This window comes from Pelodiscus sinensis, chromosome 20, assembly GCF_049634645.1.
Source record: "Pelodiscus sinensis isolate JC-2024 chromosome 20, ASM4963464v1, whole genome shotgun sequence".
In the NCBI taxonomy this organism is placed as follows: Eukaryota; Metazoa; Chordata; order Testudines; family Trionychidae; genus Pelodiscus; species Pelodiscus sinensis.
The window spans coordinates 2121807-2149335 of NC_134730.1; the positions used below are offsets into that span (position 1 = coordinate 2121807).

General features: G+C 52.1%; 1 protein-coding gene across 3 annotated transcripts in view; it reads right to left on the reverse strand.

Moving 5' to 3' along the window:
• The window catches only part of PIK3R5 (phosphoinositide-3-kinase regulatory subunit 5), a 114503-nt gene that overhangs the window by 30815 nt on the left and 56159 nt on the right, over positions 1 to 27529 (reverse strand). For 2 of the 3 annotated variants that reach the window (XM_075903478.1, XM_075903477.1), the window contains exons 2-3: positions 19738 to 19850; positions 3240 to 3340 (exon numbers count right to left, since the gene is read on the reverse strand). In XM_075903478.1, coding sequence (XP_075759593.1) covers positions 3240 to 3340; positions 19738 to 19837 — 201 coding nt within the window. In that variant the 5' untranslated portion in view covers positions 19838 to 19850. Of the gene's footprint in view, positions 1 to 3239; positions 3341 to 19737; positions 19851 to 23296; positions 27072 to 27529 lie in introns of those variants that run through there. The other variant, XM_075903479.1, reaches the window with a different exon arrangement.

The window sequence follows — 27529 nt, forward strand, 5'->3', positions numbered from 1 at the left end:
GCCTGCTGCTTGCTACAGCCGCTCGCGTGGCTCAGTCCCGACGTTCCCAATAGACGTTTGGTTACAAAGCAAACCAGAACAGCCCAGGCAAGCCTGCCACACAAATAGCAGGAAGCCATCAATTCCCTCTGAATTGGACGGGCAAGACCACAAAAGGAACGCTTGCAACAAGGGAGGGTCTCAGGAAGCCAAGTCTCATAAATCCTGCTGCGCCTAACCAACGGCGGCCCTGCCCCTAGAAACATGCCTGCCCTGGGCTCCTGGAACCGTATGACTGGGATCTCCCTTCCCTGGCTTCCCCCCCACACAATGGCCGGCACACAATGGAGAATGAGCCTGGAATCCGGGCTGCTCCCCCAGTGCACAGGCGGGCGGGCGGGCGCTATTGTGGGCCTGGAGGTCATGCACATTGCAGCACATCAGGAAATAGGAAACCTCTCCTTGCGTCTCGTGATGCTATTCAGCGTGCAGCTGTTCGGGCGTGCGCTCCTTCCCAGTGCACCACCACATCCCTTTTCTCTGCTCTCCCCCCTGCCAGATGCTGCTCTCCGGAGCTCTAACCCTGGGGCAGACGCTCAGTCATGTGCTGCTCCACGATCTGCTGAATCCTGCAAAATTCAAAGCCTGTCGGGCCCAGGGGCTGAGACCGTTGCAAGCTGCCTGGAGCGGGGCGAGCTGGACGGGGCCAACGGACAGCAAGTCAGGTTCATGTCTGGGGTGTGCACAGCGCTGGGCGTCGGAGGCGCTGAGAGAGAAGACGGGCAAACCGCCAGCAAGCCTGCCGGCCAGACACCAGTTTCTCTTGCCCTGGGCACAAAGCGCTGACTTCTCCAGCTCAAGGGTTTCCTCATAAGAACACAGGAACGGCTATTCTGGGTCAGACCAAAGGTCCATCCAGCCCAGTGTCCTGTCTGCCCACAGTGACCAACGCCAGGTGCCCCAGAGGGAGTGAACCGAACAGGGAATGATCAAGCGATTTCTCTCCTGCCATCTCCACCCTCTGACAAACTGAGGCTAGGAACACCTTCCTACCCATACTGGCTAGTGGCCATTAATGGACTTAACTTCCATGAATTAGTCTAGTTCTCTTTTAAACCCTGTTATAGTTCTACCCTTCACAATCTCCTCAGGCAAGGAGTTCCACAGATTGACTATGCACTGTGTGAAAAATTTCTTTTTATTTGTTTTAAACCTGCTGCCCATTAATTTCTTTTGGTGACCCCTAGTTCTTATATTATGGGAACAAGTAAATCACAGTTCCTTATTCGCTTTCTCCACACCACTTGTGATTTTACAGACCTCTATTATATCCCCCCTTCATCTCCTCTTTTCCAAGCTGAAAAGTCCTAGTCTCCTTGGACAGCAAGAGATCTTGCTGGGAGGGCTCCTGGGGAAATGAATCAGGCTGAGCTACCAGCCCCAGTCCTCCCAGTGCCCAAGCACCGATGCCCTGTCCACGCTCCCGCGACGCTGTTTAGAATCTGGTAGCACACTTGGGTTCAGGCACTCGGCGCAGTCCTCAGGTAGAGATGGGGCAACTCCCTCTGCTTGGGCGGATGACTTGCTGGAATTGACACAAGAGCTGCCTATCAGCGAGCAGCCTACACTGCAATAGAACTGGTGGTTTGACTTATTGGCCAAGCAATTCCTGCCCGTAATTCTTAATCTAGTCAGAGAGTTTCAGGCCAGGCGGGATGGACCGGATCAGCTGCTTCGATCTCCTGCATATCGCAGGCTGCCAACCCCACCTGCACCCGCACGCTGTGCCTGACCAATGGAGTTACCACCCACGGGAGACGGGACCGTGATGTGCCACAGGGAGAGGGCAGAAGGGGCTGAGGTGCACCATGCCAGAGGCTCCCCACAACGGCAGGGAAACAATTCAGAGACACACAGAATCCCTGGCACGTGGCACTCGCATGCTGCCGTGGATGGCAAAACCCACCCAGATCCCTTTGTCACCAGTCAGTTTTTATTCTGCCTTCCACTCTGCAGCCACTTTGCTCCTGAGCACCGCTCGGAGGCCCCACCGCGGGTGCGCGATCCATTTGATTCCAGCTGTGCCGGTGAAGTCTGACTGTGCACAATGCAAGTCCCGTGGTAGGACCTTCCGTTTCCTGGCTGGAGGTCCCAGGATTCACAGTTGGGAAGCCACCGTTCACCTGCCACGAACACTTCCCAGCACTGCCGTAAGGCGCCCCCTTTGCGTGAGCGCTCCTACCGGTGACTGGGAGATTATTCATGGAGAGAGACCACAGGAGGGACATGGGCCTTTTCAAAGGGATTCACCAGAACCATGGGAACGGGGGCTTTGCAGCATCACTCTCCTGGTGGCAGTCTCAAGCCATGCTCCCCCAAAACCAGGTTCCTACTAAAGGCAGGGAGGGACCTGGGATCCTGCTTCCAAAGCCATTTGCTTCTGCCCCCGAGAGCAGGAAGGCCCAGGTACTCAGAGGTGTTTGCACATCTAAGTTCAATGGGATTTAGGCACCTCGGTACCTTCGAGGATCTGGGCCCAACCGCTGGTCTAAGGAGTGGCGGGAGGGCTCGCAGCCTGTTTGGGAAGGGTTCCCACTACCAGGCACCCCAAGCCTGCGACAGAACCTAGCACCAGCAGAACTATGGGAGAGGCAGGTCCACCGAAAACGATGCAAAGGCCTCACATTTCCCGACTTCAAGCGCTCACTGAGATGCGTGTTGGTATCACAACGAAGATTCCAGTCAGCCTCAGGGCCCTGGAGCATTAGGTACCATCCATGCACAAGCATGTGCGCACGCGCACGCTCATGCACGCACGCACATGCACACACGCTCTCACACGCACACACAGAGTCCCTGTCGTGAGGAGTTTTGTTAAAAAGACAAATTGCGGGGGAAGAGGATACGAGATGTGAGTAAAGAGCCTTTCCCCAAACCCACCTGCAGCGTTTCCTCTGATTCCGGCGGGATTTGGAGGAGTCCCAAAGCGAGAGCAGAGAGCCCGCACGAGTGCAACACCCGCCACCTCGACCCTGCAGAGCTCAGAGCGCCAGCTGCCCCAGCTTGAGCTCCCTCGTAGGGGCCGTCTTGGGCTCCGATCCTCTGCAGCCTGGGCCCAGAGGCAGTAACGTCCTCCCCGGGGGACACCCAGTGTTCCAGACACCCCTTGCAAAGTGCCTGGGGGTTCTTTAGAGGCTTCAGGACAGGACTCCCTGCCAGAGTCCGCCCCAATGACAACCAAGCCCCTGCTCCCTTCTTACCTCTTTGGTTTTCTGCAGGATTTTCTCCAAGAGGATGAGGTAGTTCCCCGCATCTCGGCTCACCAGCTCCTGCAGGCTCCAGCAGTTCAGACACAGCCCAGCTGTCGGACAGAGAAGGGAGAAGCACGTTTCAAAAACACCAGAGACTCCACAGGCAGCCGGGGGGTGCAGACGGGACCCATACCACAGGATGCACGGGGCTAGCTGTGTGTCAGGGAGAACCGGAAACCCGGCGCGGTCGTTCGGTCCTGTCCGACCAGGCTCTTATCCCTCCCTCCCAGACACAGCGTCTGGGCACCTGCCGCTCCCGCGAGAAGTGACGTGACGAACGTCGCCAGGCGCGGGTCGTTTTCTCGCTCCCGCTCTTGCCCAGGGCAGACCTGGGCATGCAGTGGAGGGCAGGGTGTGGGAGTCGTGTGCAGTGCCCTGCGGCTCTGTAGTGACCTCAAAGGAGGCAGGTCAGGGACTGTGCGGCTGGGAGGTTAGGGATGGTCCTTGGTTCCTGGCGGAGTCGGCTCCGCAGTCTGGAACCAGCCCAAGAAATCGCCACGTCCTGCAGAGATGAGCTTTACCCTGGCAGCGGGATTTCCCCCCGGGCCAGAGCAGGGAAGACATCACTGGTCCTCAGCTAGGAGCTTTAGGCTCTTTTAGATGCTCCAGGCGGTGGCCCTGGAGCACCACAGAATCCTAGAGCACTAGGACAGGAAGGGACCTCGGGAGTCAACCAACCCAGCCTCCTGCCCTCATGGCAGGACCAAGCACCGTCTAGATCATCCCTGAGAGGTGTCTGTCCAACCTGATCTGAAATATCCCCAGCGCTGGAGATTCCACAACCCCCCTGGGCAATTTATTCCAGTGTTTCACCACCCTGACAGGCAGGAAGTTTTTCCTAATTTCCAACTTAACCTCCCTTGCTGCAGTTTAAGCCCATTGCTTCTTGTTCTGTCCTTAGAGGCCAAGGAAACAATTTTTCTCCCTCCCCCTTGTGACACCCTTTTAGATACTTGAAAACCGCTCTCATGTCCCCTCTCAGTCTTCTCTTTTCTAAACTAAACAAGCCCGACTCTTTCAGTCTTCTCTAGACCTTTCATCCTTCTTGTCACTCTTCTCTGGGCCTCCTCCAATTTCTCCTCCTCTTTCTTGAAATGTGGTGCCCAGAACTGGCCACAAGACTCCAACTGAGGCCTAATCAATTTGAACCATGATGGACTTGAATTTGGCCCGAGAGCGATGGCATGTAGCCGGTATGCAGGTCATGAGGCAAACAACTCCTACTGCGGGCACCTATGTATTCGATATCCTGCGAGTGCAGGTCTCACCCCCGAATCACCACACAAATCCCCAGCCATGCAGCCAGGAGAGCAGAGACCTTAGCGACAGAAAGCTGAGGACAGAGCCCTCGGACAGAGAACGCCTCTAATACAGGGACACCGCCACGAATCGTAGCCAAGGCGGCTAAATGATCCAGGTCTCGGAAAAGCACCTGACAGACGCCTGGACACAACGTCTGCTCGGGCCTGACGTGGTTTCTGAAGGAGAAGATACAAGAGTCGTGGGAGGCTGAGGCACAGAAGCAAGGGCCTGGTCAGAGGGCGGATAAAGAAGCCTCAGTCCAGACCAAGTGAAACTGCACCACCACTAACATGCATCTCCTGGCCTCGCTGCCCTCACTGGCCTCTCAGAGCCCTACCGCTGCCAATGGCACCAGGCTTCCCGGTTCCTGACTCTCCTGTGCCAACAGCCTATCGGGGGTCACCTCGGCCCCCATCTCCTCCAGGCCGGGCGGTGGAAATGCTCGGTGCTGAGACAGGCCCGGCTCCCCTCCTGCCCCCGACTGAAGAGAGGCGCTCGTTGGCTCGGCTGGGTTCGTATTTCCACACAGCAAAGACGGTTCCAAGGAAAGCGGCGGATGCAGCCAAATCACCGCGGAAGGCCTGGCCAGTGACCCGTTCCACAGCCCCCTCGAGCAAAGCTGCCCGGGGAACAGAAACACCACACACTAGAGCAGCCAGCATGAGCCCTTCAATTGCCAGACCTCCCCACCCTGCTCACATCACCAATCGCAAGTCAGTCGGCTTCGCTCCCTGGGCACTGGCGCTGCCTTACTAGCAGAGCGGAGAACACCCGTGGCATTTCCAAGCGCAGTTACTCTGCAAAGGGGATCGGTCGGGCTCCTTATTTACTGGGTCTCCCGAACTCTGGATCAAATGTGATCAGCTGACATGGAAAAGGCACGTTTCCCTAGCTGCCAGCTCTCCCTGCAGGTCGGAGAATCAAGTCTGGTTCTTTCGGTTTCATGCATCAAGGCCAGGCACATGGACCCAGGTGTGGTGTATTATTACCCTGCTTAAGCTGGGCACCTCCAGCCTGAGAAGGAAAGATGCTGCCTTTGGGACTGAATTAACAACGGTGTAAATAATGTGCCGACCAAACACACTGCAACACCCTCCCCAGTAGCTGCCCTGGCTTTACAGCGTAAATGGCAGGAACACGCAGGCTGGGCTGCAGGACTCTGGCCACAGCGAGAGAACAGGTGTGCAGAAGGAAAGAGCGTCACCATCACCGTTCTAACTACAACCTTTGCAAATCGCTACGATTTTCCAAGCCACCAAAGGGGGCCCAGTTCCTGCTCATTTTAATGTGAAAATTCCAATCCTAACACTCCAGTAGCCTGTTGTTTCAGAACAAGTATAGATGCCCAAACCAAATGCTCATCTAAATGATAGGAGGAGTGTAACTAAGCAGCTTAACAAGCACTGGTGTTAAATAAGGACGCAATCTCTCCCCCTTGTCATTGCCGGGAACTTCCTCATGAGAAACATGGATGAAACAGTACAAGCCGCATGTGAGTTAACTGCATTACACGAAAAGCAGATTTTGCTTGCAACACAGTTCTTTTCTCAATGGCACCTCAACCAACACGTAAGCAAAGGCCGCCCAGCAGCGCAAAAAAGCTGGATTTAAAAAAATCAGCCACAAAACCACAGATCTAATGAGACCCCCCTTAACTCCCAGCTGATGGGTTACTGTAGAAGGCAGGGGAATGTAAGAGTTCACATGCTTTGGCAGCACCAGGCAAGCCAGTGGGGACATCCAGGAAGAAGTATCATCACAACCTGGCAATTCACCAGTTCAAACAAGATTTGGTCATCAAAAATCGACCTATAACTTAAAGCTGAAAGTACAAATCTTCAACTCAAACAGCACAGCCCCCTGCACGTACGGCCGAGCAAGCTAGAAATCCTTCCCACGGGACCGACAGCTCAGTGCCTGAGACAGCAAAGGCCTCAGGTATTGCCACCAATAGTAGTCGGGATTGATAACAAATGTCGAGATCCGTCTGCGTGTTCAAGCACCCGATTGCTCAAGTGGCCCAGAAAAGAAGGAAATAGCTTCTGTTAAGAATGAAGCCAGAGCACCTGCCACTGGGTAGGGAACATGCAAAACAGGCCGAGAGAATCTCTGGGATGGACAGAGAGGAAAAACTTCAGGGACTTACAATCCCTGGGGACAAGTGGAGTCTAGCTCGGGGGTGGCGGGTTACGCCCTATGTGACTGCACAAGCAGGTTAGATTGGCACGCTGGGCGTAACTGAACTCTGCCCAGCTAGCTGCCAATGAAGTTACAGTCCAAGTCCTATGCAGCACATTCGGTCTATAATATTTTCCAATAGGGACCTATGGGGCAGGAACCCCTGAATTACGCTGGGGCTTGTTCCACTAAGCCCTCTCCTCCTTACAGCTTCGCTAAGTCCCCAACCCTCTTTCCCCCTCAATATTCATTTCTTTTGCAATTCAGATTCAGCTAGACATTGCCTCCGCGGCTGCAGATGTTTGCACGGAATGCACTGGGCTGCTCTGTAGGTCGCTGGGTTGCGGGGGCAGGGGTTGGAAGTTTTTGGCACTGGAGAGGCAGGTGCAATTCCTCTTTCCCTCCGTTTCTTGGTAAAGGCGGCTCCAAATCTGGAGGAGGGAGGGTCTGAATTCATTGTTGGCCCCCCCCCAACAAAGCTGAATAGCAACTCACCAGCCCATTGTTCCCCACTGCAATATCTGCTGCCACTTCCCACAACTGACAGAGGAATAGAATAGCTTGGCCTTTCTAATAAAACAATAAGCCATGAAATACTTGACATGCCGACAGATCTCATTAGCCTTCAGAGTTAACAGCGGCTACACACACTGAATGAACGAAGGAATGAATGAATGGGCTGATTCTGGAAGTGAGTTGTTCTGCATATCCAGTGAGGAAGACAATTATGCATTAACTAATGTGGCTACACAATCATGTACTTTCATACAGTGTCCCCGTTTTGCTTATGTCAAATGCAGTGACTGCATGAGCCAGACAAGTTTGTCCTGCTTTTGGAAACAAATTCCATGTGGTAAATAAGACGACAGCTCAGACTGCTGATTGCAGGGAGGCTGCTGTGTCGTTTGGGCAGTCAGGACACCACGTTGTGAAGAAAGGCCCAAGACTTAGCAGGGGAAGGAAAAAGCCTTTTTGCCAAACCCCAACTTCCCGACCAGCTCCACTTTATTTCCACCTGCTTTGATCCGACCGAGAGCGTGGCAGCAGGTGCAGCTTCTGATCCACGAGGTGACTGGCAAATAAAACCCAAGCAGCTGCCTTATTCAGTGATCACAGAGTCAGGCAAGGGCTCTGCAGACATCAACGCCTGGCGTTTTACGGCTAAACTCGTGTAACCCAGCCTGTGGTAGGGACTGCCTTCTGCCTGGTTTTGTACAACACAGAGCTCTTCCTGCGGCAGTGCCAGACTCTGATCAGGGGACTCTGGAGGCCTGGCCAGCAACTCACGAGTTAACCCAGCAGCGTTACACGTTTTCATTCCACAGGCCTCGGACCGGCCAATGGGAGGTGACGGACGCACTTCCCGAGCTGCACTGCAAGTCACTGCCAGCCAATCTGCCCCGCAAGCGGGGTTTCCCTCGGGCAACATCAGCCCGGACGGCAGAGCTGTCCTGGGAAAGTCCCGCAACACAAGAGAAAACCTGGGGGGAACCTGGTGATGGGGCAAAGCGGGAGGGATGCTGGATGAGGAGACAGCTCAGCTGGACTGATTTAGGCAGAGGGGATCAGGCAGCGTTGCCTAGTGGTTGAAATACACCTTGGTAAGCTGCCAGCTGAGGAGAGCTCCACTTCCCGTCCCAGCACAGCCGCACACACAAACAGCCCCCCAAGGGGCAGGCTCTTTCCTTCCGCTCACCCTCAGCAGGAGAGAAGGAAATCCCAGTCATGTCTGAGATGGGGATGGGGGGGGATTCCTTCCTGAGAGAGAGACTGGGCAAGCCGCTGGGCGACAGGGAAGGCGGGAGGGGAGGGGCGCTAAGGCAAGTCTTGCAGATGCAGAATTGGCCTGAGATCCCATGGGCGGCTCCTGCGGTCAGCGAGTCTCTCAGCACGAGGCCGCCGGTGCAGCAGCGACACTGAAATCCTTCCCCCTCCCTCCCCGGGAGACAGAGGGGGCCTCAGTCTGAGCTTAAACTCCGGGGGCTGGCGAAGGAACGTTCCTCCTGGCAGCAGGGATGCAGACGGCTCAGGCAGGGGTTAGTTCCTGCCGAGCGCGTCCATCCTGCGCAGGCAGAGCCTCAGGGGATACCCGCAGCCCACAGTTCGGTCAGGCAGGGCAGAGCTGTGCCCTGGCAGATACCCGCAGGCAAAGGCAGCCCAGCTCCAACCTCTGCTGGCACGGAAAGCCGGCAGCAGCCCCGTGGATTCAGCGTTCCAGGCCTGGGGGGAATTCTTAGCTCTGGCCATGTTACCTCCCAGCTGCCTTGCCTTCGGAGTGCCCAGGGCCACCCCCAGCGAGGAGAGTCCTGGACCCGCCCCAGCCTCCGGAGACATTTCAATACCAACCGGCCACTGGCACAGGCTTCCTTTAACGCCAACGGGCACGCAGCCACGGCCTCCCTCTCCCGCCTTCTGCCACCGTCGCCGGGACGCCTGCCGAGATGGGAGAGAGGGGCCCACCTCAGCGCGGCTGCCCGGGGAGGCTGTTGCTATGAAACGCCAGGTAAAGCCATTCAGCGCCCTGCAGGCCAAGCCGGACCCGTCACCTGCAGCCAACGCAGCCCCTTTGTGCAGCTCTTGGGAGCCAGCCAGCCTGCACAGCGAGGCCACGAGCCCCCGGCACGCGACTACTGCACCATCCCCAGCTCACCAACGAACCTGCTGACCAAGGGGAAGGCTGAAATCTTGCCCCCACGTTTCCCACTATATCCCCCCAGCTCTCAGTCAGCGCTCTGCCTTGCCTGGGGGGTTTCTTGAGGGCGGAGCTAGGTGCTGCACCTAAAAGCGAGGCCCGCGAGAGGCACATCCGGAGGCCACAAAGGGCCACCGTGATAACCCCGTTGGGCCGCCTGTCCACCATCAGTCCCAGCGCAGAGATTTTAGGAAACACGCCCAGTCGTGACTTCCAATTGCCTGGGTCGAGACCCCCCCCCCCCCCCCCCCCCCGCAGCCCTCGGGAAGTTGTTCCAAGGGCTAATTGCTCTCCCGGTTGAAAAACTGCACCTACGTCCAGTCTCCATTTGCCTTGATTCAGCTTCCAGCCACTGGGCCGTGAGAGCCCTCCCTGTAGGCCACGGAGACAAGTCTGAAACAGCTGTTCCACTGGAGATACAGACAATCCTCCGCCACCGCCTCTCCATTAAGCGAATGAGCCTCTCCCCCGACAAGGCAGGTTTGCTCAACCTCTGATCAGTCACGGGACTCTTCTCTGAATGCCCGCCCAGTGTTCAACATCCTCCATGAACGGCGGGCCCCAAAACGGACACAGGATCCCCACGGGGGTCTCACCAGTGACCAACAGAAAGGTACCAACCTCATCTGGCTACACATCCCAGGATCCTGGTCCTGTTTTTGGCCACAGCATCACACTGGGATTGAGGGTTTCAGAGTGTGGGAGGGGGCTCAGGGTTAAGGCAGAGAATTGGGGCGAGGGGAGGGATCTGGAGTGGGCTGGAGCACAGGGTTGGAGTGCGGGCTCTGGGCTGGGGACCACCGCAGGGCTACAGCAAGGAAAGGGGATCCCCCCCCCCCCCCGCCCACAGCCCTCTTTCATTGCAACAGCTCAGCACGAGGTCAGAGGCAGCTCTCCCGTGTTGCGGCAGCTCTGGCAAGGGAGGGGGGATGTCACTCAGTGGCCATGGCAGGTCTGGGCTAAGCTAACATGGGGGAGGGGTGCCTGTCCCCCTCGGCCACAACAGGTCCGGGCTGGGGGAGGGGCTCTGCCGCATGTCCAGAGCTTGGTGTAAACCTTATCGCAAACGATTTTATGAGGTCACCGATAAAAATGTTACATAGCGTACGGCCAAGATCTGACCTCTGTGGAGCCCTACTGGAAATATACCCACTCAATAACGATTCCCATTTCCAGTTACATTTTGAGACCTTAAAAAACCTGCATTTTGAGACCGATTCATTAACCAGTTTTCAAGCCATGTAACATGTGCCATCTTCATTTTATATCGCTCTAGTTTTTTAATCAAACTATCATACTGCAGCAAGTTAAATGCCGTACAGAAGTCTATTATTTCAACACGAGTGCATTTATCAAGCAGCCTTGTAATCTCATCAAAAAAGATATTAAGTTTGTTTGACAGGATCTATTTTTCCATAAACCCATGCTGATTTGCATTACATTTTCTTTAACGTTTTATTAATGGATTCCTGTGTCAGCCACTCCATTAGCTTGCTCCAGATCGAGATCAGGCTGACAGTTGGCTGGGTCATCTTGTATAACCCCCTTAAAAAGAGGGGAAACATTAGCTCTGGACTTGACCAATGCTCCAAGACTAATTGAAAACCAACGTGCATGGTCCACTGAGCTCCTCAAACACCCTGGATGCAAGTTATCTGAGCCCGCTAATTGGAAAATGTCTAAATTTAGTAACTTCTATACCTCCAGAGATAGCAGTGGTACAGAAAGAGCGTTATCGCCATATGCTGAGACTGCGCCTTCTGTCCCACCCCCCATAAACGAACAGAAATATTTATTTAACACTTCTGCCTTTACTGATAATTCTACCATTTCCATCTAGTAATGGACCAATACCATTGTCAAGATTCTTTATGTTCCTAATATATTTTTAAGAATGCCTTCTTATTGTCCTTGAGTTAGCTAGACAGAGATTTATCCTTCTGTCCTTTTGCTTTCCTTATCAATTTTCTACCGTTCCTAACTTCTGATTTATATTCATTACTATTCCTGTCCATTTCTTCCATTTGCTATAATTGTTTCATAGCTGCCTTCAATTTCCCTTCAAGCCAGGCTGGATTTTTAACCAGCCCCGCCCTTCTTCCTTGATTTGTGGTTGTTTGCCCCTCTGCTTTGGTGTTCTGAAATCAGAGCACCATTCCATCCCTGCCCATCTGAGTATCACACATAGGGTTTCCTTGCACTCTTACCCTCCCTCCAGAACTGCCCTGTCAGCTGCCTCTGCTCACAGCCCTCGAATGCACCTCGCAGGTGACTTTTTAATATCAAGCCTTCCCTTAGCTCCCTCAGCCCCAGGCCTCACCCCCAGCGAGCGATGAGCTACTGAGAGACGTCACCCCACTGGCCCCATCAAAGCCCCATGGGCTAGATTCTCACAGCCTTTCCACCGAGGTCGGTGCCCCTCTCTGCAGACCGTGCGTGGGGAACGAACAAACCAGCCGCGACACCCTCCAGCTCACAGACCTCCAAGCACGGAGCCTACAGCTGCTCCCTCCAGACCGCTGCTGGCTGCCTCTTTGCGGCTCTCGCGCTGGCGCGGAAGGGCAGAGGCCGCCAGCTGGTTGGTACAAGGGCTTGCAAGTGGGTGGCGAGGGGGCAAAGACTCATCCATATTAATGAGCGTTACGCTGGGCTGCCCACGGTCACACCTGCACAAATGCAGTTTGGCGTGTGCCCACTAGGACAGACCTCCTGAGTAGCTGAGCGCCCCCTGTGGGTGGAGGGGAGAGCAGGGTTTATTTAGAGCCCTTGTGCTAGAAGAGTCTTTCACGCAGACTTTTAGAGTCTGTATTTGCCCTGTAACCTAAATCCTCAAGTTCCTCTCCTTGAACGGCGCTTGGCCTAGATGCAATGACCTTAGCCACACAGCTAGCTCAGACCCCGGCCTTCAGAAGCTGCTGGAGTTTTGCCATAAAGTTTATGGCAGGTCTGGGTCTGAAGAGCCCACCATGAAGACATGCATAGGCATCTAACCGCACCCTATGCCACAGCTGGTAAGAGGCATCAGGAAGCCTCTAGTTCCTGCCCAAGAAGGGTAAAAAAACCCAGAGCTCACTTCCTGGTCTGGGCACTGCAAGCTGACTCTGAAATCAAGAATGACTAAAAATACATCCCCCCACTTCCCAATGCTGCAATTCATGTTCCTCTAAAAGCCTGGACAGAGGGCATCTTCCTGCCCTCCCGAAACATATAATGCCAGCATGATTTGTGGAGGACTTTATGATACATGTGCAGCATCTCCCGCTCACACTGCCTGCCTCCAGCTCCTATACAACCAAGAACAAGCACCCGGTTCCTCACTAAGGACTAGTTCATTGCCATAGCAAGGACTTCAGCTATTTTTAATTAAGCCCCTTTAAATGGTGAGGAGGGTTTTGTTTTAGCATTGGAGAAGGGGTTCTCCAGCCTCCCATTATTCAGTGAAGTGGCCAAAAGGATCTTGCTCCAATTTTCCAAAAGGAGCAAATCACCATAGACGGAAGAGGTTGTGCTAGCTGATCTAATGTTCCCCTCTGGCCTTAAAATTCTGTGACTCTCAGCCTGCATGACAAATGCATGACAAAGAACCAACGTGAGGGCCACAAAGATGATACAGGTGGAACATTGACAGTGCTGGGGATCCATCCCTTTAGAGCAGCCAACGGACTTTGCACCATTGTTCTTGATTTCTGATGTAAATCATCCTCAAGGTGCATAGTGAAAGAGACCAGATGGGTGCAGGGTGAGGAAGTACGGGCCTGTAATGAGGGACTGCCTCAAAATGAGACGCCCCCGCGAAGCACGTCTGCAATCAAGCTTTGTCTTCACTGCTGATTTTAAGCCCACTAGAACACAGCAGTGTGGTCACGGCACACCCCCAGCGCAATCGGCAAATCGCTTCCACAAGGGGAGTTGCTAACAGGGCTGTGAGCCTGTTGACGCTGGTGCTTTATGACACGCTGTGCTCAGGGGGTGTCTCTTCACACCTCTGAGTGAGAAAGTTACAACAAAGTGGCAGTGTAAACAAGACCATGGTGAAGCCCTGTTCACTATCTGTAGTGACCTGTGCAGCTAGGAAATTAGTAGCCACTAGGGTTGCCAGATGGTTTAACTGAAAATACTGACCACGCCCCCTCCTCCCCTCAAAAGAAAAAAAACACCGGGGGAAAAATTCTGTTTGTACATCACCTAGCACAATGGAGTTCCAGCTGGGCTCCTAGTTGCTATGGTAGTAGAAATACATATTACAAACACTAGCGCCTGCATCAGGCTACATAGATATGGGCAAAATCGCAGCATTTGCACCTTGAAATGTGTTCGCTTTGATCTCTAGTGTCAACAAAGATGACAGCATCATGCCTCGAATCAAGCAAGAGCCAGCCAATATGGGGGTGGTGGGTGGCTAGGAAGGATGAGGGTTGAAGGTTTCTTTTCTCAGAACTACCCTGCAATACTTGGCATCAGCACGCCTCCTCCCGAATGTTGCGGCTGTGGTTAACGCTTCCCCTTTGCTTCTTCGCACAAGGAACAACTGTCAACTTAAAAAAATATAATAAACCAGACTTGCCACATGACTCTTAGCCAGCTGGTAAAAATGACACTCCAAATCATTAGAACACACGCAGGTTGCCATGGTGAAAAACACTGGGCTAGTATTTTTTTTTCATTGTTTTCCATTGCGCACTTGACGACTAGTGAATAAATCTATTCCCTGTCGACGGTTGCTCCGGAGCTGGTCAATCTTTAAAGTCTTGTAAGCGAAAGGAATATTGGGCAAAATATTCAACGTGTGGCTAAGTCCAACTGGGAAAAATAACCAAGAAAGCCAACGGGACTTGGGTACCAAACAGCGAAGTCACTCTGGAGAATGGGACTTGGGAGTTTTTGAAGACTCTACTCACTGTCAGGGATCATCTCCCTAAAATGTCACCTACTCCCTCCTTTGAGTTTATATTCCACTGACTTGTAGGTACATCTCACACGTCTCCCCGCAAGGCAAATATTTCAGTGGGCTTTTTAACTTGAGCAACCCCATATCCAAGGGAGCCCCTTGATAAGCCAGTGGACACATCACCGGTCACTTGCAAAAACCAAACCAATCTTACAGTTAGAAGAGGATTGCAGGCTCCCTTAGGGTATGTCTACACTGCCACCCTAGATTGAACTAGGGTGGCAATGTAGACATACCCTTATTCCTGTTGTTTATATTTGTGTATAAATCATACCCCCTTGCCCCCAATTAGAGCACTTAGAACACGAGAAAAGAAGGCTTTTCCCCCGACGTGCCAGTCCAGGCACATGCACTATATTTGCAGCTCATGTAATGCACAGCTATTGGCCATAGTACAACGCCTTCGTCTGCAGCTTTGTTATTCCCATTACAAGTAACGGAACGTGCCCAGATCATAGGGCCTTGTGGCTGAGCTGAGAACTGAATCTGGACCTTCTGATTTCCAGCCTAGAGCTTTCACCACAACCCAGCTTTCCTCCTTAGATTGCTAACCCACGATCTAGAGCCGTGCGTGAACTTCCCTCCTGTCCAGAGAGTTTGATTTTGCTCTGGGTGGTCCCTAGGGACACGTCTACACTGCAGGACTAAAGCCGAATTGAGCTACGCAACTTCAGCTATGTCAACTGTGCAGCTTAAGTCAAAATAGCTTTTTTTGGCTTTTGACGCTGTCTACACAGCAACTGGTCCGAGGTGGAACACCTCCCTTACTCCTCGTAAAATGAGGGTCACAGGAGTCGGAGGAAGAAGTCCTCCAGCTCGACATTATTTGGATGTTATGTCGAAATAACTGCTCGTAGTGTAGACGTGGTCTCTTATTCTGCAATAACCTCAGTGATTCTGAAATAACACTGCTGTGTGGATGTATCCTAAGAGAGCAGGAGGGCATTGTGCTGAGATGCTCCTTTGCAAGGGGCGCCCCCAGGAGTGGGTCTTGCCATGCTATTTCCCAGTACTGGTTCCTAAATCGGTGTTTGAGGCCCCCTCTTGGGTAGGGCTCCCAGAAGCAAATAATTTTCTGACCCTGATGGGAACAGCTGGGGGTTTTCCTTCTAGGAGTCCGGAAAGGGGGACTGCCTCTGTTTAATTTTGTTTTGGGTGTAAAAACTCTTAAGCTGCACTGAGGGAAGGCAACCAGAGACCCTACCGATTGTTTCAATTGGATTGCTCTGGAACACCTGCAAGTAAACCTCAGAGAAGCTTTTCCTTGACCAGCCTGGGACTCTTGCTCATCCACTCCCCACCATGAGCATACCCCGCTGCAGACATGCCGAGCAGGTGTCATTCATGAGACTGCTTTTTTCTAACTTTACAAATCTTAACTTTTTAGTCCGATCTTTTTTGGGTAGGGGAAGGTGAAACATTAGGAGCAATTAGTCACTCACTATGGCGCAAAAGCTTGCAATCTTAGAACTGGACAATAAAACACAGTAGGAAAATTATCTGTCATCATAGCATCAGGACCAGGAAGGCTACCGGGTGCTGTGTTTCCAGCACAAAGAGCAACTGCTTAATTTCAAAGTCATTCACTTATTTCATATTAAGAAACACAGCACAAGAAAGAAAGAGCTAAAGCAAATTGGCAAAGCCAATTAATAAAAGATACGGAAAGCATCAATGCCATGCTACAGCCAGGTGGGTTAAAGTTAAGAAGGAATTCTTTGTATATTTCAGGAATCAACAAAACCCTTGCAATAGAACAGGGCTGTTACTAGATAAGGATTGTAAAATTGTCTTGCATGCTGCAGAAAAAGCAGAAGTAATTCAATCAATATTTCTGTTCTCTATTTGGAAAGAAGCGGCCTGGTGAATTCAGACACCACCGGGAGGCATTGTGTTCCCGCTGTTCCATCAGTAACTAGGGAGGATGTGAAAGTGTTGAGGGTGTTAATTATTTTTTTTTAAATCAGCAGGACCAGAGAAGTAGCACTTAGTAGTAGCAAACAAATTGACTGAGGAGTCCTTGAAACAGGGATTTTTAACAAATCTTGGAGCTCCCGGGAGGTTCCAGAGGACTGGGAGAAAAGCAAATGTGGTGTTAAAATTTTAAAGTGGTAAAGAGGCGCCTACAGGTAACTACAGGCCAGCTAGTCAGGCACTAATGCTCAGCAAAATCATGGAGAAACTGATATGGGACAAACTGGTAAAGAATTAAGCAATGGCAATAAAATCAATGGCAATCCACATCGTGGAATGGAAACAAGACGTGTCAAACTGGTTATCACTTGTTATGGCTTGTGAAGGGAACTCGGTTGATATAACAGATTTACACGTCTGGGTGGTGTTTAATTCAGATGGATGACAATGCAGCCTGAATTTAATGCATTAAAAACTGGTTAACTAACAGATCCCAAAACGAATTTTAAACGGGGAGTCAGACATGAATGGGGGTGATTCTGCCGGGGTCCTTCAGCAGTCTGTTCTTGGCCCAATTAAGTTCAATATCTTCATTGGTAGAGTCCTGCAAATCCTCAGAGAGCCTCGACTCATGGTTGTGGGTATGGACATGGATACAAATTGTGTATGTAGAACCCTGCAAATCCACGAAAAGCTGCTTTTCATCCACAGGTATCTGCATCCATGGATGTCAATGCGGGTAGCCGGGGCCCATTTTGCGGATAGAGATGCGGATACAAACTTCGTATCCATGCAGGCCTCTATTTATTTGTGAACTGGAAGAAAATATAAAATCACTGGTAGTAAAATGTGCTGATGGCACACAGATTGGTAGTGCGCTAAATTATGATGGGGACTGGTCAGTTATTCAGAGCAGTCTGGCAAGTGAGGGTCATTTGAACATGTTTCATAAGTACAGCCAAAACCAGGGCCATACAACTAGGAACAAAGAATGAAGGCCACATTTCCAAGCTAAGGGGCTGTACAGAATCATAGGATCACAGAACACTGGAACTGGAAGGGAACTCAAGAGATCAAGTCCAGCCCCCTGCCCTCATGGTAGGACCAAGCCCCGTCTAGATCCTCCTGACAGGCATCTGTCTAACCTGCTCTTAAATATCTCCAGTGATGGAGATGCCATACCCTGGAATGCAGTGACACTAAGGCTATGTGTACACTGCAAAGCTTTTCCAGGATACCGGAGGCTATCCCAGAAAAGCTCTGCCGGGTCCAAGGAACATATCCGCTTTTTCAGAACGGTTTCCGAAAAAGCGGATGCATTCGTTCCGTATCCCTGTATTCCTCATTGTATGAGGAAGAAGGGATATTCCGAAGGAGAAGGTTTTTCCAAAATTTGGCCCGAGGTAGACTCTTCCGAAGAAAAAGTGGAAAAAGATATGCAAATTGTGGTTGCCAATTTGTGTATCTTTTTTCTACTTTTATTTGCAGTCTAGACACAGCCTGAATGACCTGGGGCCAAGGTAAATAACCATTTGAACATGAGCTCACAGCATGAGGCTATGGCTAAGAGGTTGCAAGAGATTGCTGAATATATAAGCCAGGGGATACTGAATAGAAACAGGGAGGGGACATCGCCTCTGTACTCAGCACTAGCAAGACCACTCCCTTCAGTCTATGCCCATTCTTGAGTCCACACTGTAAAGGGGCTGTTGAAAAACCAGGAAGCATTCAGAGAAGGGCTACAAGAATGAGCCGAGGTCGAGAAACTCTGCCTTATAGAGTGAGGCTACGGCAGCTCCATCTATCGTGTTGACCCAAGAGAGAATTAAAAGAGGACTGGTTCAGGGTTGACAAGTATCGGCACAGGAAGAGATTTCTGGCAGACTGATGTTTAATCTTGCACAGAAAGGCCTGCCAAACTCCATCCTCGAGATAAGGCACAATGGTTTTTAACAAGAGACTCATTAACCATGGACCAACTTACCCGGGCTTTCCCCATCGTGTGACATCTTTCATTCAAAACGAGATATGTTTCCACAAGATGCGCTAGAGCGCAACCAGAAGACCGGGGCATGATGCCCACATTTCAGGGTGAGTGTTTTTGCCTGGGTTTTGCGGGAGGCCAGACTAGATTAACATTACAGTCTATCTGGAGTCTCCCCGAAAGCCTGCAGCGTTCAGCTCTGACAGACCTTGCATCAGCTCCACCTTACAAAACAGCAGCTGCAGATAAGAAGCCATCTAGTAACACACAGGGGCCATCCATTGAGAACAAACCATGACAGTCACACACAGACCAAAACCACACACCCAATGCTGGGCAACGTCCTTTCTTTTTCCATTCTCTGACTGAAAGACCTCTGGCCCAGGCTGGCTGGGAAAAGGCTGTATACTTTGGTCATCTTGGGGGGGGGGGGATGGGAAGACATTTCGTAAGGAAAGGATGTAGTTATCCCAGGCTGAAGCCCGGCACTACGAATTACTGACATCCAAGCTCTAAACCCCTGAAAATAAGGGTAACTAAGTCAGACAGCCCCTGAAGTGCAGTGATGTCAAGCAACGCAGAATCAAGACCAGCGAGACAGAAATGACGGGTCAGTTTCGGACAGGCTCACTCACACAGGGTAACACCCCACTGGATAAGTGTCGCTTCAGTGATGCTGCCTGATGTGACTGAACAACAGACAAGGGAAGGGGGATATTTTAATGAGACCATGTACCTGCAGTTCCATGGAACCGGTTAATCTGGTTAACACAAGGCCCACTCCCCCCGTTAATCCCCCCAGCACTGAATGTGGGACTATCAGGAGCACCCAGTCCTCAGCTAGCTCTGCCCCCGTGCAGTTCATGGGAACTCAACCATTGACTTTAATGGGAAAATGGCATCCACCATGTTTCCTAGCCCCACTTGTCCCAAAACCCCAGCGACACCCCACTCCCTGGACATGCAGGTTTGAGCCGTGTTTGCACCAAAGCAAGACCATGCCAGCTAGTCAAAGAACAGGCATAATTTCCTTGTGGTGAATGGAGGCGCCTGCCCCTTTCAGACCATGTTCTGAGCAGTTAAAAAAGGCCACAGCACTTTACTCACTACCTCACGTTTACCAGGAATCTCTCAACATCTCAGCCCATCCTCCCAGCTAGGTGAAGGACTTGGAAAGGCACAAGTGGATACACCAGGCAGACTCATCTCTAACCCATGTACTGAAGGGTAGTACTGAGCCCCCAAGCCCCTAGAGGGATGGGGTGGTAGTTCCTAGCCATATCACCTTCCCAGTGCTTGGGCAGAATGCTGCCAAGCAAAGGACCAGACACGCAAATATCAACAGAAAGGGCAGGAACGATCCCAGGATATTGAGGTCACAAGATCTGGTGAGGATACTTTGGATCTTCAGGAATATTGGGTCACCTACCGGTCCATGTGCTGGAAGAGGCTGCACTTCTGCTCAGCCCATGTAGACATCTTTCCAGAGCATGATGGATCCTGTCCTCTGTGCATGTTGTGTGCTGCATTTTAATTCATCTCCTACATGGAGAGAGAGAGATTGAGAAAAGAGTTAGCACCACGAGGAGCAGTCTTCAGAGAAGAGAACACCAGACCACTCCCCAAAGTCTTGACAAGCATGGACATCTGCTCTCAGCCCACCCTTATCAGCCATTCTGATTGCTACCTATCTTCTCTGCCAATCACCTGTCTTCCCCTAGTCCCTGCTGTCAGCAAAACAAGAGACATGGCCACTCAACCCAGAGGAGCTGCAGCGTTTCTTTGTAGCGCCAAAGGGGCGTAAGGTGCTCTGGAACTGCAGCACACACGCACACGCATTCTCACAGCGAGCCTCTGATGGAGAGCGCAAGACTGGCGCATGCACCAGTGGTAACGATGATGACGACGATGAAAAAGTCCAGTGCAGGGCTACTCAATTTTGGGAGCCCTGATGTTCACAGTACATGTCGAGGGCCGCAACTTAAGTGTGGTTTCATATACATGCAAATATATGCAAATAGCTTCTTTCACCCTGACAGGCATGAATACAAAGATTAAGGCAAGACTACACAACACACAGGCCCCATTTAAGTCAGTTCTGCTGATATTAATAAAATGCAACATTGACCCAATTTCCACCCATATGACAGGACTTGGAATGAGCAATGACAGTCCAGGAATTTAACTTCTCAACAGAAGACCATTACAGTGACTACTTTTTTGTTTTGGCTCCAACCTGCCGGCCGCGTGTTGAGCCCTGCGTAAACCCAAACTGCACCGTGGGCCGCAAACAAACAGGCTGCGGGCTGCATATTGAGTAGCCCTGGTCTAGTGACTACTGGCCTGTACAGGGCCTTCATGTAACTGACAGCTCAGAAAATCTCATGACATAGTACAGGGAGCAGATGGCTCTGAGTTCTCTCCACCCCACCCTGGTTACCATGATGGATGCTGTTGGTGGCTGTGGGTTCATCCAACAGTGGCTCTGCTCACAAATTATGGTCCTAGCCTTAGACCCACTTTGAGACGCCAAAGGGGAGCTGGGTCTGTGCCTTCTCCTGCCGCCCTCTGCAGCTGACTGACCAAGAAAAGTCAAAGGCCAAGAGGATATTGGGTTAACAGGACTCATACGATCATGCAATCTGTGCTCCAGGACAGAGCGCCTCATCACGCAGGATGGTCCCAGCCATGCTGAAATAGCAGATTGCACGCACATTTCCGCCCCTCCAATTCACTACATGGGCCAACACTGGATGAGTCACATGTGATGCAGCATCCTCCCTCCCTGAGCATTACATCCTGTGATGGATAAGAGGGATGCTACCCCCTTTCTAAACATCCCAGCAGTCAGTAACTAAAGGGTCAAACCCAGAGCAGTGGGTATCCAGGAAGTGTTGGCAGGGAGCCAGGAGAACCAATGGGAAGAAAGTGTTGACATCTGAATTGAAAGGAAATCTGCCTGCTGCAGCTTTTTAGAAGGAGTACAAGCCAGGAGCTGGGGGAGAAAGATGAATTGAACCAGGCAAGACTACCCCTGCCTAGAAAGGGACTGAACCTGGGAACTACGGATATGTGAGTAGATAGGGAATGTTTTAGTTAGATGTTATCAGGTTATTTTCTTTGGGTATGCCTACACTGCACACTTATTTTGAAACAAGATAGTCCAGAATAGTTATTCCAAAACAGCTTATTTCAAAATAGCATGCCTACATGTGGGGAAGCCTCAAAATTAGTCCAAGGTAATCTTCCCTAATGTAGATGTGCTATCTTGATTTAAAGCCCCAGGAAACACTGGGGAGGAATCACTTAGAACGGCCCTAGTGAGGGGTTATTTCAAAAAAGCAGAAGTGGAGTGTCTACACATGCCTTGTTTTGAAATAGCTATTTCGGAATAGGCATTATTCCTTGTAGAATGAAGTTTACAGATTTCAGAAGTCGTCGTCACATTTTGAAATTATTTCAAAATAACGGAATGGCTGTGTAGACGCGCACATTGTTATTTCGAAATAACGCTAGTTATCTCGAAATAACGGTGCAGTGTAGACGCACCCCTAGTTGTGGTGTTTGGTTAAATTCCTCTGTGCAGACTCCATGTACCCCCTTTACACTGTAATTGAAGCTGAATCTCCCGGAAGCAATTCTCTGTGTTTTAAACTATTTCTCGGTTGCTCTGCTTTACCAAGGATGTCTTTTTTGTTTTTGATAATAAAATCACCCTTTTAAAGGCTATGATCTGATTCCTGCATCCTACAAAGCAGGCAAGTCTGTGTGCACATGCCTGGGACGGAGGGTCAGCTACTGCATTTTGTTTCCAAGCTCTCTCCTTAGGGAGGGTAAAAGAGCTCGGGCCGCCCCACGGAAAGAAGTTCCCAAGTGACTCTACCTAGGTTGTGCACTTGGGGGGTGGCCACGTAACACCCCAGGTCAGGGAATCTGTGACCTTGGGGAATTTGTAAGCAAAAGCCTCTAGAAGCAAGATATTTTGTAAGCCTCTTGCGGGTCCCCATCGTCTGCACTCGAATGCCAGAGCGGGGAACGCCCCTGAGGCAACCCATTCAAGGCAGGAGCAGGTGACATGCTGGAGGGAAGAAAACGGGCCTTTCTGCTAAGCATGAGGGCAGGGGCCATGTGCCGCTTCCTACTGCAAACAATCAAGAGACTCCTGAGCTAAGGCCACTTCCCTGCAATCAGAGCTGGACACCCAGGCGTTGCTGTGGGTTAGGCAGCTTCCCCTCACTAGCCAGAGGCCTCGCTGGGGTCGCCAAGAGCTTCTTTGCCTTGATTAAAATAAATCTGACCCCTCTCTCTGCCCTGTGAGGAAGGTGGAGCCAGTGCCCTTGGCTGCCCCACATTCGACTCACTCACTGCGCACACTGAGAGCCTAAAAGAGTCTTCGGGGGTTGAGCCTGCCTGGACGGGGGGGGGGGGGGGGGGGGGGAGGGTGCCTCTCAGCATCCCTTCTGGCTTGATTCTCCAATGAATCCAAGCAGAGCTTGGGCACTTCCAACTCCATGGAGAGCCCGGTGTAACAAAGCTGTGCTCCGCCCTATGCCTCCCTATCAGGCAAGGCAGAGCGGGCCTAGCGATCCATGGGCCCACCTCATCCTACGACACGGCATCCAGTGCCTTGGGCTCCTAACCAGGGCAAAACGAACACGGCACGTCAGAGAACCACGCCTTTGTTCTAGGGACGGGGAACCCTTTCTGGGGTCGGGGGCCGCTAACCCCCAGAGAAATCAGTCCGGAGCCAAAACCCACACTGAGGTGGCCCCCGACTGAGAAGGTGAAAGACTCTCCCCCCATTCCCCTCGAACAGCAGAGCCTGGACACAGCAGGCTAGCAGATTTTTGTGCTCCGGCCCCACGGGGAGGCAGCGTGGAGCTGGAGCACCAGCGTGGGTTGCCCAGTGCTGGGAGGGGGGAGCCCTGACTGTCAGGGGCCGTATCCAGCCCCCGGGCCTTAGCTTCCTCCTCCCTGCTTAGTCCTACCTCATCCACACGTCAGAGAATCCATGTGGGCCCCTCCAGGCAAACGTGGCACGCAGGGCATGAGCCGCAGGCCTGGCAGGTGTCAGCTCTCTGTTTTACTGGGAAGTGACAAACTCCTTCAGCTTGTCGGCGCCCGGTTCTGCCAGGGACTGTGCTGGGTTCCTACCGTCACCCCACTGGCTGACTCTGCTAGAGCAGCGTCGGAAGAAGAGTGTCCGAAGTGAACAGAGACGTGAGCTCCTCCTTAGATGTGCGGGGCAGTTCACTCGTGACTCACGGCGAGCCCCAGAAGGCAGGCAGTGACTAAGAAGCCAGTGACTCATGTATCACCCAACACATTGCCACAGGACACAACAATCCTGCCTGCCCGCTTGTTCCAGAACACAGCTAGACTGTCTGAAGAAAGGCTGACGTCAGCCTAGCGTTGGACGGCGCAAGGTTAGGACGCGCCTGGTGCCCCTAGACCCACCTGTCACCGGCTCTCCCAGAACAGCAGAATTCCCTCCCTTCCGCCCCTTGATTTTGAAATCGGAAACTGACAGTGGGGCCTGAAAGGAAAGTTATTACCGTAATTTTCAAACCACAAAGTACAGCAGCATCTGTCAGTTTCCTAATGCACCACGGGTGACCACATGCATATCTAAGGCTCGTCAGAGCCAATGAAATCTGTTGAAACCTTGGTGAAAGAGGGACCTTGGAATGTGTCCAGAATGGTGAGCTAGCAACATTCATTCCGGGCTTACACCATCCCTCCGCCGCTTGTTCAAGATTGCAGGACAGGACTGTAAAATGCAAGCCACCCTACCCAAGCAGCCTTGTTAAGGGCCTGGCTACACCGCAGAGTGAGGTGGACAGATTAGAGCTCTGGCACTTTTGGGTGCCTTCCATGTGTAAAATCAATGGCCATCGGAAGAGCTCCAAATGCTTAACAAGCATGAATGAGCCGAGCCTCACAACCAGGCCCATTTTACAGAGAGGTCAACTGACGCATGAAGAAGTTCAAGTTATTTTCCCAGGATCACAAAATGAATGTGCGAGAGAGCTGGGAACAGTATTCAGGTCTCCTCACTCCTGGTCCTCTGCTTTCATCAAGGAGCCATCCAGCCCCCGCCCCAGAGCAGTTAGGAGCCCAAGAGGAACTGGATAATCGTGCTAAATGGAGATTCTAGTGCACCTCATCACCAAAGTACCTTCCGATGGCTGACCAGCTAGGACAGACTTCTACTGTGACCCATGTACAATAAAGAACCAGCCTCTTTCTTCCTCGCTCACGAGTGGTATCGCACAACTGGCTTCGTTAATGAAGCGGGTTCTTACTGAGAGAGGGGAAGTGATTGAGAATGAGAAGCCGACAGGGAAGCTTAGAACGTTGTCCACCGATTATGTGAATTACAAAGAGGTCAGTTCCCAGAACGCAAGTTTTACTCCCATCAGCATTTTAACTGCCTTCCACAGTGGCAAGAAAGTCACGTAGCCTCTCACCTCTTTGAATGCCAAATGGACGATACTTGCAAGTTCCAGTTGGGTGTTTGAGAGATGGGGCGTGGAGGATACCAGCTCAGAGGGGCCCGAAGCAGAACTAGAGGTGTCTTGAGACGGGACTTCAAAACCTCTAGGGATGGAGATTGCACCACCTCCCTAGGGAACCCATCCCAGGGCTTCCCCACCCTCCTAGGGAAAGAGTTTTTCCCAATACCCAACTTAGACCTCCCTCCCTGCAAATTGAGATCATTGCTCCTCCTTCTGCCAGCTGTCACCACTGAGAACAGCCTCTCTCCGTCCTCTTTGGAACCTCCCTTCAGGAATTTGAAGGCTGCTCTCAAATCCCCCCTCACTCTTCTCTTCTGCAGACCAAATAAGCCCCAATCCCTCAGCCTCTCCTCGTAGGCCATGTGCTCCAGCTCCCTCATCATTTTGGTTGCCCTCTGCTGAGCCTTCTCCAATGCATCCACAACCTTTCTGTCGTGGGGGGCCCAGAACCAGATGTGGCCTCGCCACTGCCAAATAAAGGGGAATAATCACTTCTCTAGATCTGCTGGAAATGCTCCTCCTAATGACCATTACCCTTCACAGAATCATAGAACAAGAGAACTGGAAGGGACCTCAAGAGGTCATCGAGTCCAGTCCCCTGCCCTCATGGCAGGACCCAGTACTGTCTAGACCATTTCTGATAGATGTATGTCCAACCTGCTCTTCAATATCTCCAGAGATGGAGATTGCACAACCTCCCTGGGCAACTTATCCCAGTGTTTAACCACCCTGACAGTTAGGAACTTTTTCCTAATGTCCAACCTAAACCTCCCTTGCTGCAGTTGAAGCCCATTGCTTCTTGTCCTATCCTCAGAGGTCAAGGAGAACAATTTTTTCCCCTCCTCCTTGTGACACCCTTTAAGATACCTGAAAACCACTATCATGTCCTCTCTCAATCTTCTCCTTTCCAAACTAAACAAGCCCAATTCTTTCAGTCTTCCTTCATAGCCCATGTTCTCTAGACCTTTCATCATTCTTGTTGCTCTTCTCTGGACCTTCTCCAACTTCTCCACATTTTTCTTGAAATGCGGTGCCCAGAACTGGACACAACACTCCAGCTGAGGCCTAACCAGCGCAGAGTAGAGCGGAAGAATGACTTCTCGTGTCTTGCTCACAACACTCCAACTGAGGCCCAACCAGCGCTGAGTAGAGTGGAAGAATGACTTCTCGTGTCTTGCTCACAACACTCCTGTTATTGCAGCCCAGAATCATGTTTGCTTTTTTTGCAACAGTGTCACACTGTTGATTCCTATTTAGCTTGTGGTCCACTATGACCCCTAGATCCCTCTCTGCCGTACTCCTTCCCAGACTGTCGCTTCCCATTCTGTATGTGTGAGACTGATTGCTCCTTCCTAAGCGGAGCACTTTGCATTTGTCCTTATTGAACTTCATCCTACTGACTTCAGCCCATTTCTCCAGTTTGTCCAGATCATTTTGAATTATGACTACAAGGGCACAGCCCGCTCCCGCGAGACGCTCTGTGTCTCCTGGCTCCCTCAATGCGCTTCCCACCCATTTCCCCCAGAAGGCCAACAGAGGCCATGCAGACAGCCCTGTTACAGCCCAAGACTTCCCCTTCCTCTACCCAGTGCCTCCAAACCACCGTGCACAAGGGACTGGCCTACTGGGTGCCTGCCGTCATCTCCTCCAGGGGAGTAGAACCCGCGACATGGAGCAAGGCCTCGCCTCCAGGCATCAAGCCCCACCACAACAGCCCCCGGGCACAGCCAAGGAAAGGCAGTCACTCTCCCTGCCCTGCTGCCTGCATGGCCAAGGCAAGAAATGGAAACAAACGCTCAGCCCCAAAGCCGGCTTTGCAAACATGCTCGCTGGCCCTGGGAATCCGGTGGGCAGAGAGCTCCAGGCTGGCCCAGTTCCAAATGCTACCCCATGGACTCAGCCCTCCAGGGCCATCCGCTCCCTCAGCCCAGCGAGAGAGGATGAGCTGGGGTCATCTGAAGCAAAGGAGGGAAACCAAACCAGCTCAGACCACAGGTGGCCAGGGACCCAAGCATGTGGGAGAACTGCAGCGGCAATCGCGTCGCTGGGATGACAGCAAATGGCGTCCCAGGCCCTAGCACGTGTCCTTAGACACGCCAGTGAGTTCCTCTTCCTCCTTCACCAGCCTCTCTCCGCCTTCCCTGTTTCCCTCCAAACCAGGGGCCTGGGGCCGGAACGAATCCGTCACCAGAGCTTAGGTCTATGCGGTTCACAAGCTGAAGCAGCCCAGCAAAGCGCCCTCTCCACCCCCACCCAGTCCCACAAGGAGATGCGGACGCTGAGCACCAGCCAAGAAGCAAGCGTTGGTCTCGGCACATCTCTGCGCTCCACGCCAGCCTGTCGGGATCAAACCCAGGCCGTCCCCAGGAAGCGTTGTGAGCTCAGCACACGCCAGCCCGAGCCGGTCATGCCCCAGGAAGAGCTGGGCCAAGGATCCCTCCTGGAGAGGCACAAACCCTAAAGCTTCCCTTGTTTGAAGCTTGTACCGACCTCAACCCTGGGCTCCTCTGACTCCTAGGAAGTCCAGGAGGCCTCTTGGGAATAGCACAAGTCGAGAGAGCAGGGAGTATGTGTGTGCGTGTGTACACGTGTGTGTGCGTGCCTGCATGTACACACGTGTGTGTACGTGTGCGCTACAAGCAGCCAGCCCTGCTTGTGCGGCAATCACTCCTTCTATGAAAACCACGTACTTCCTCAGATCAC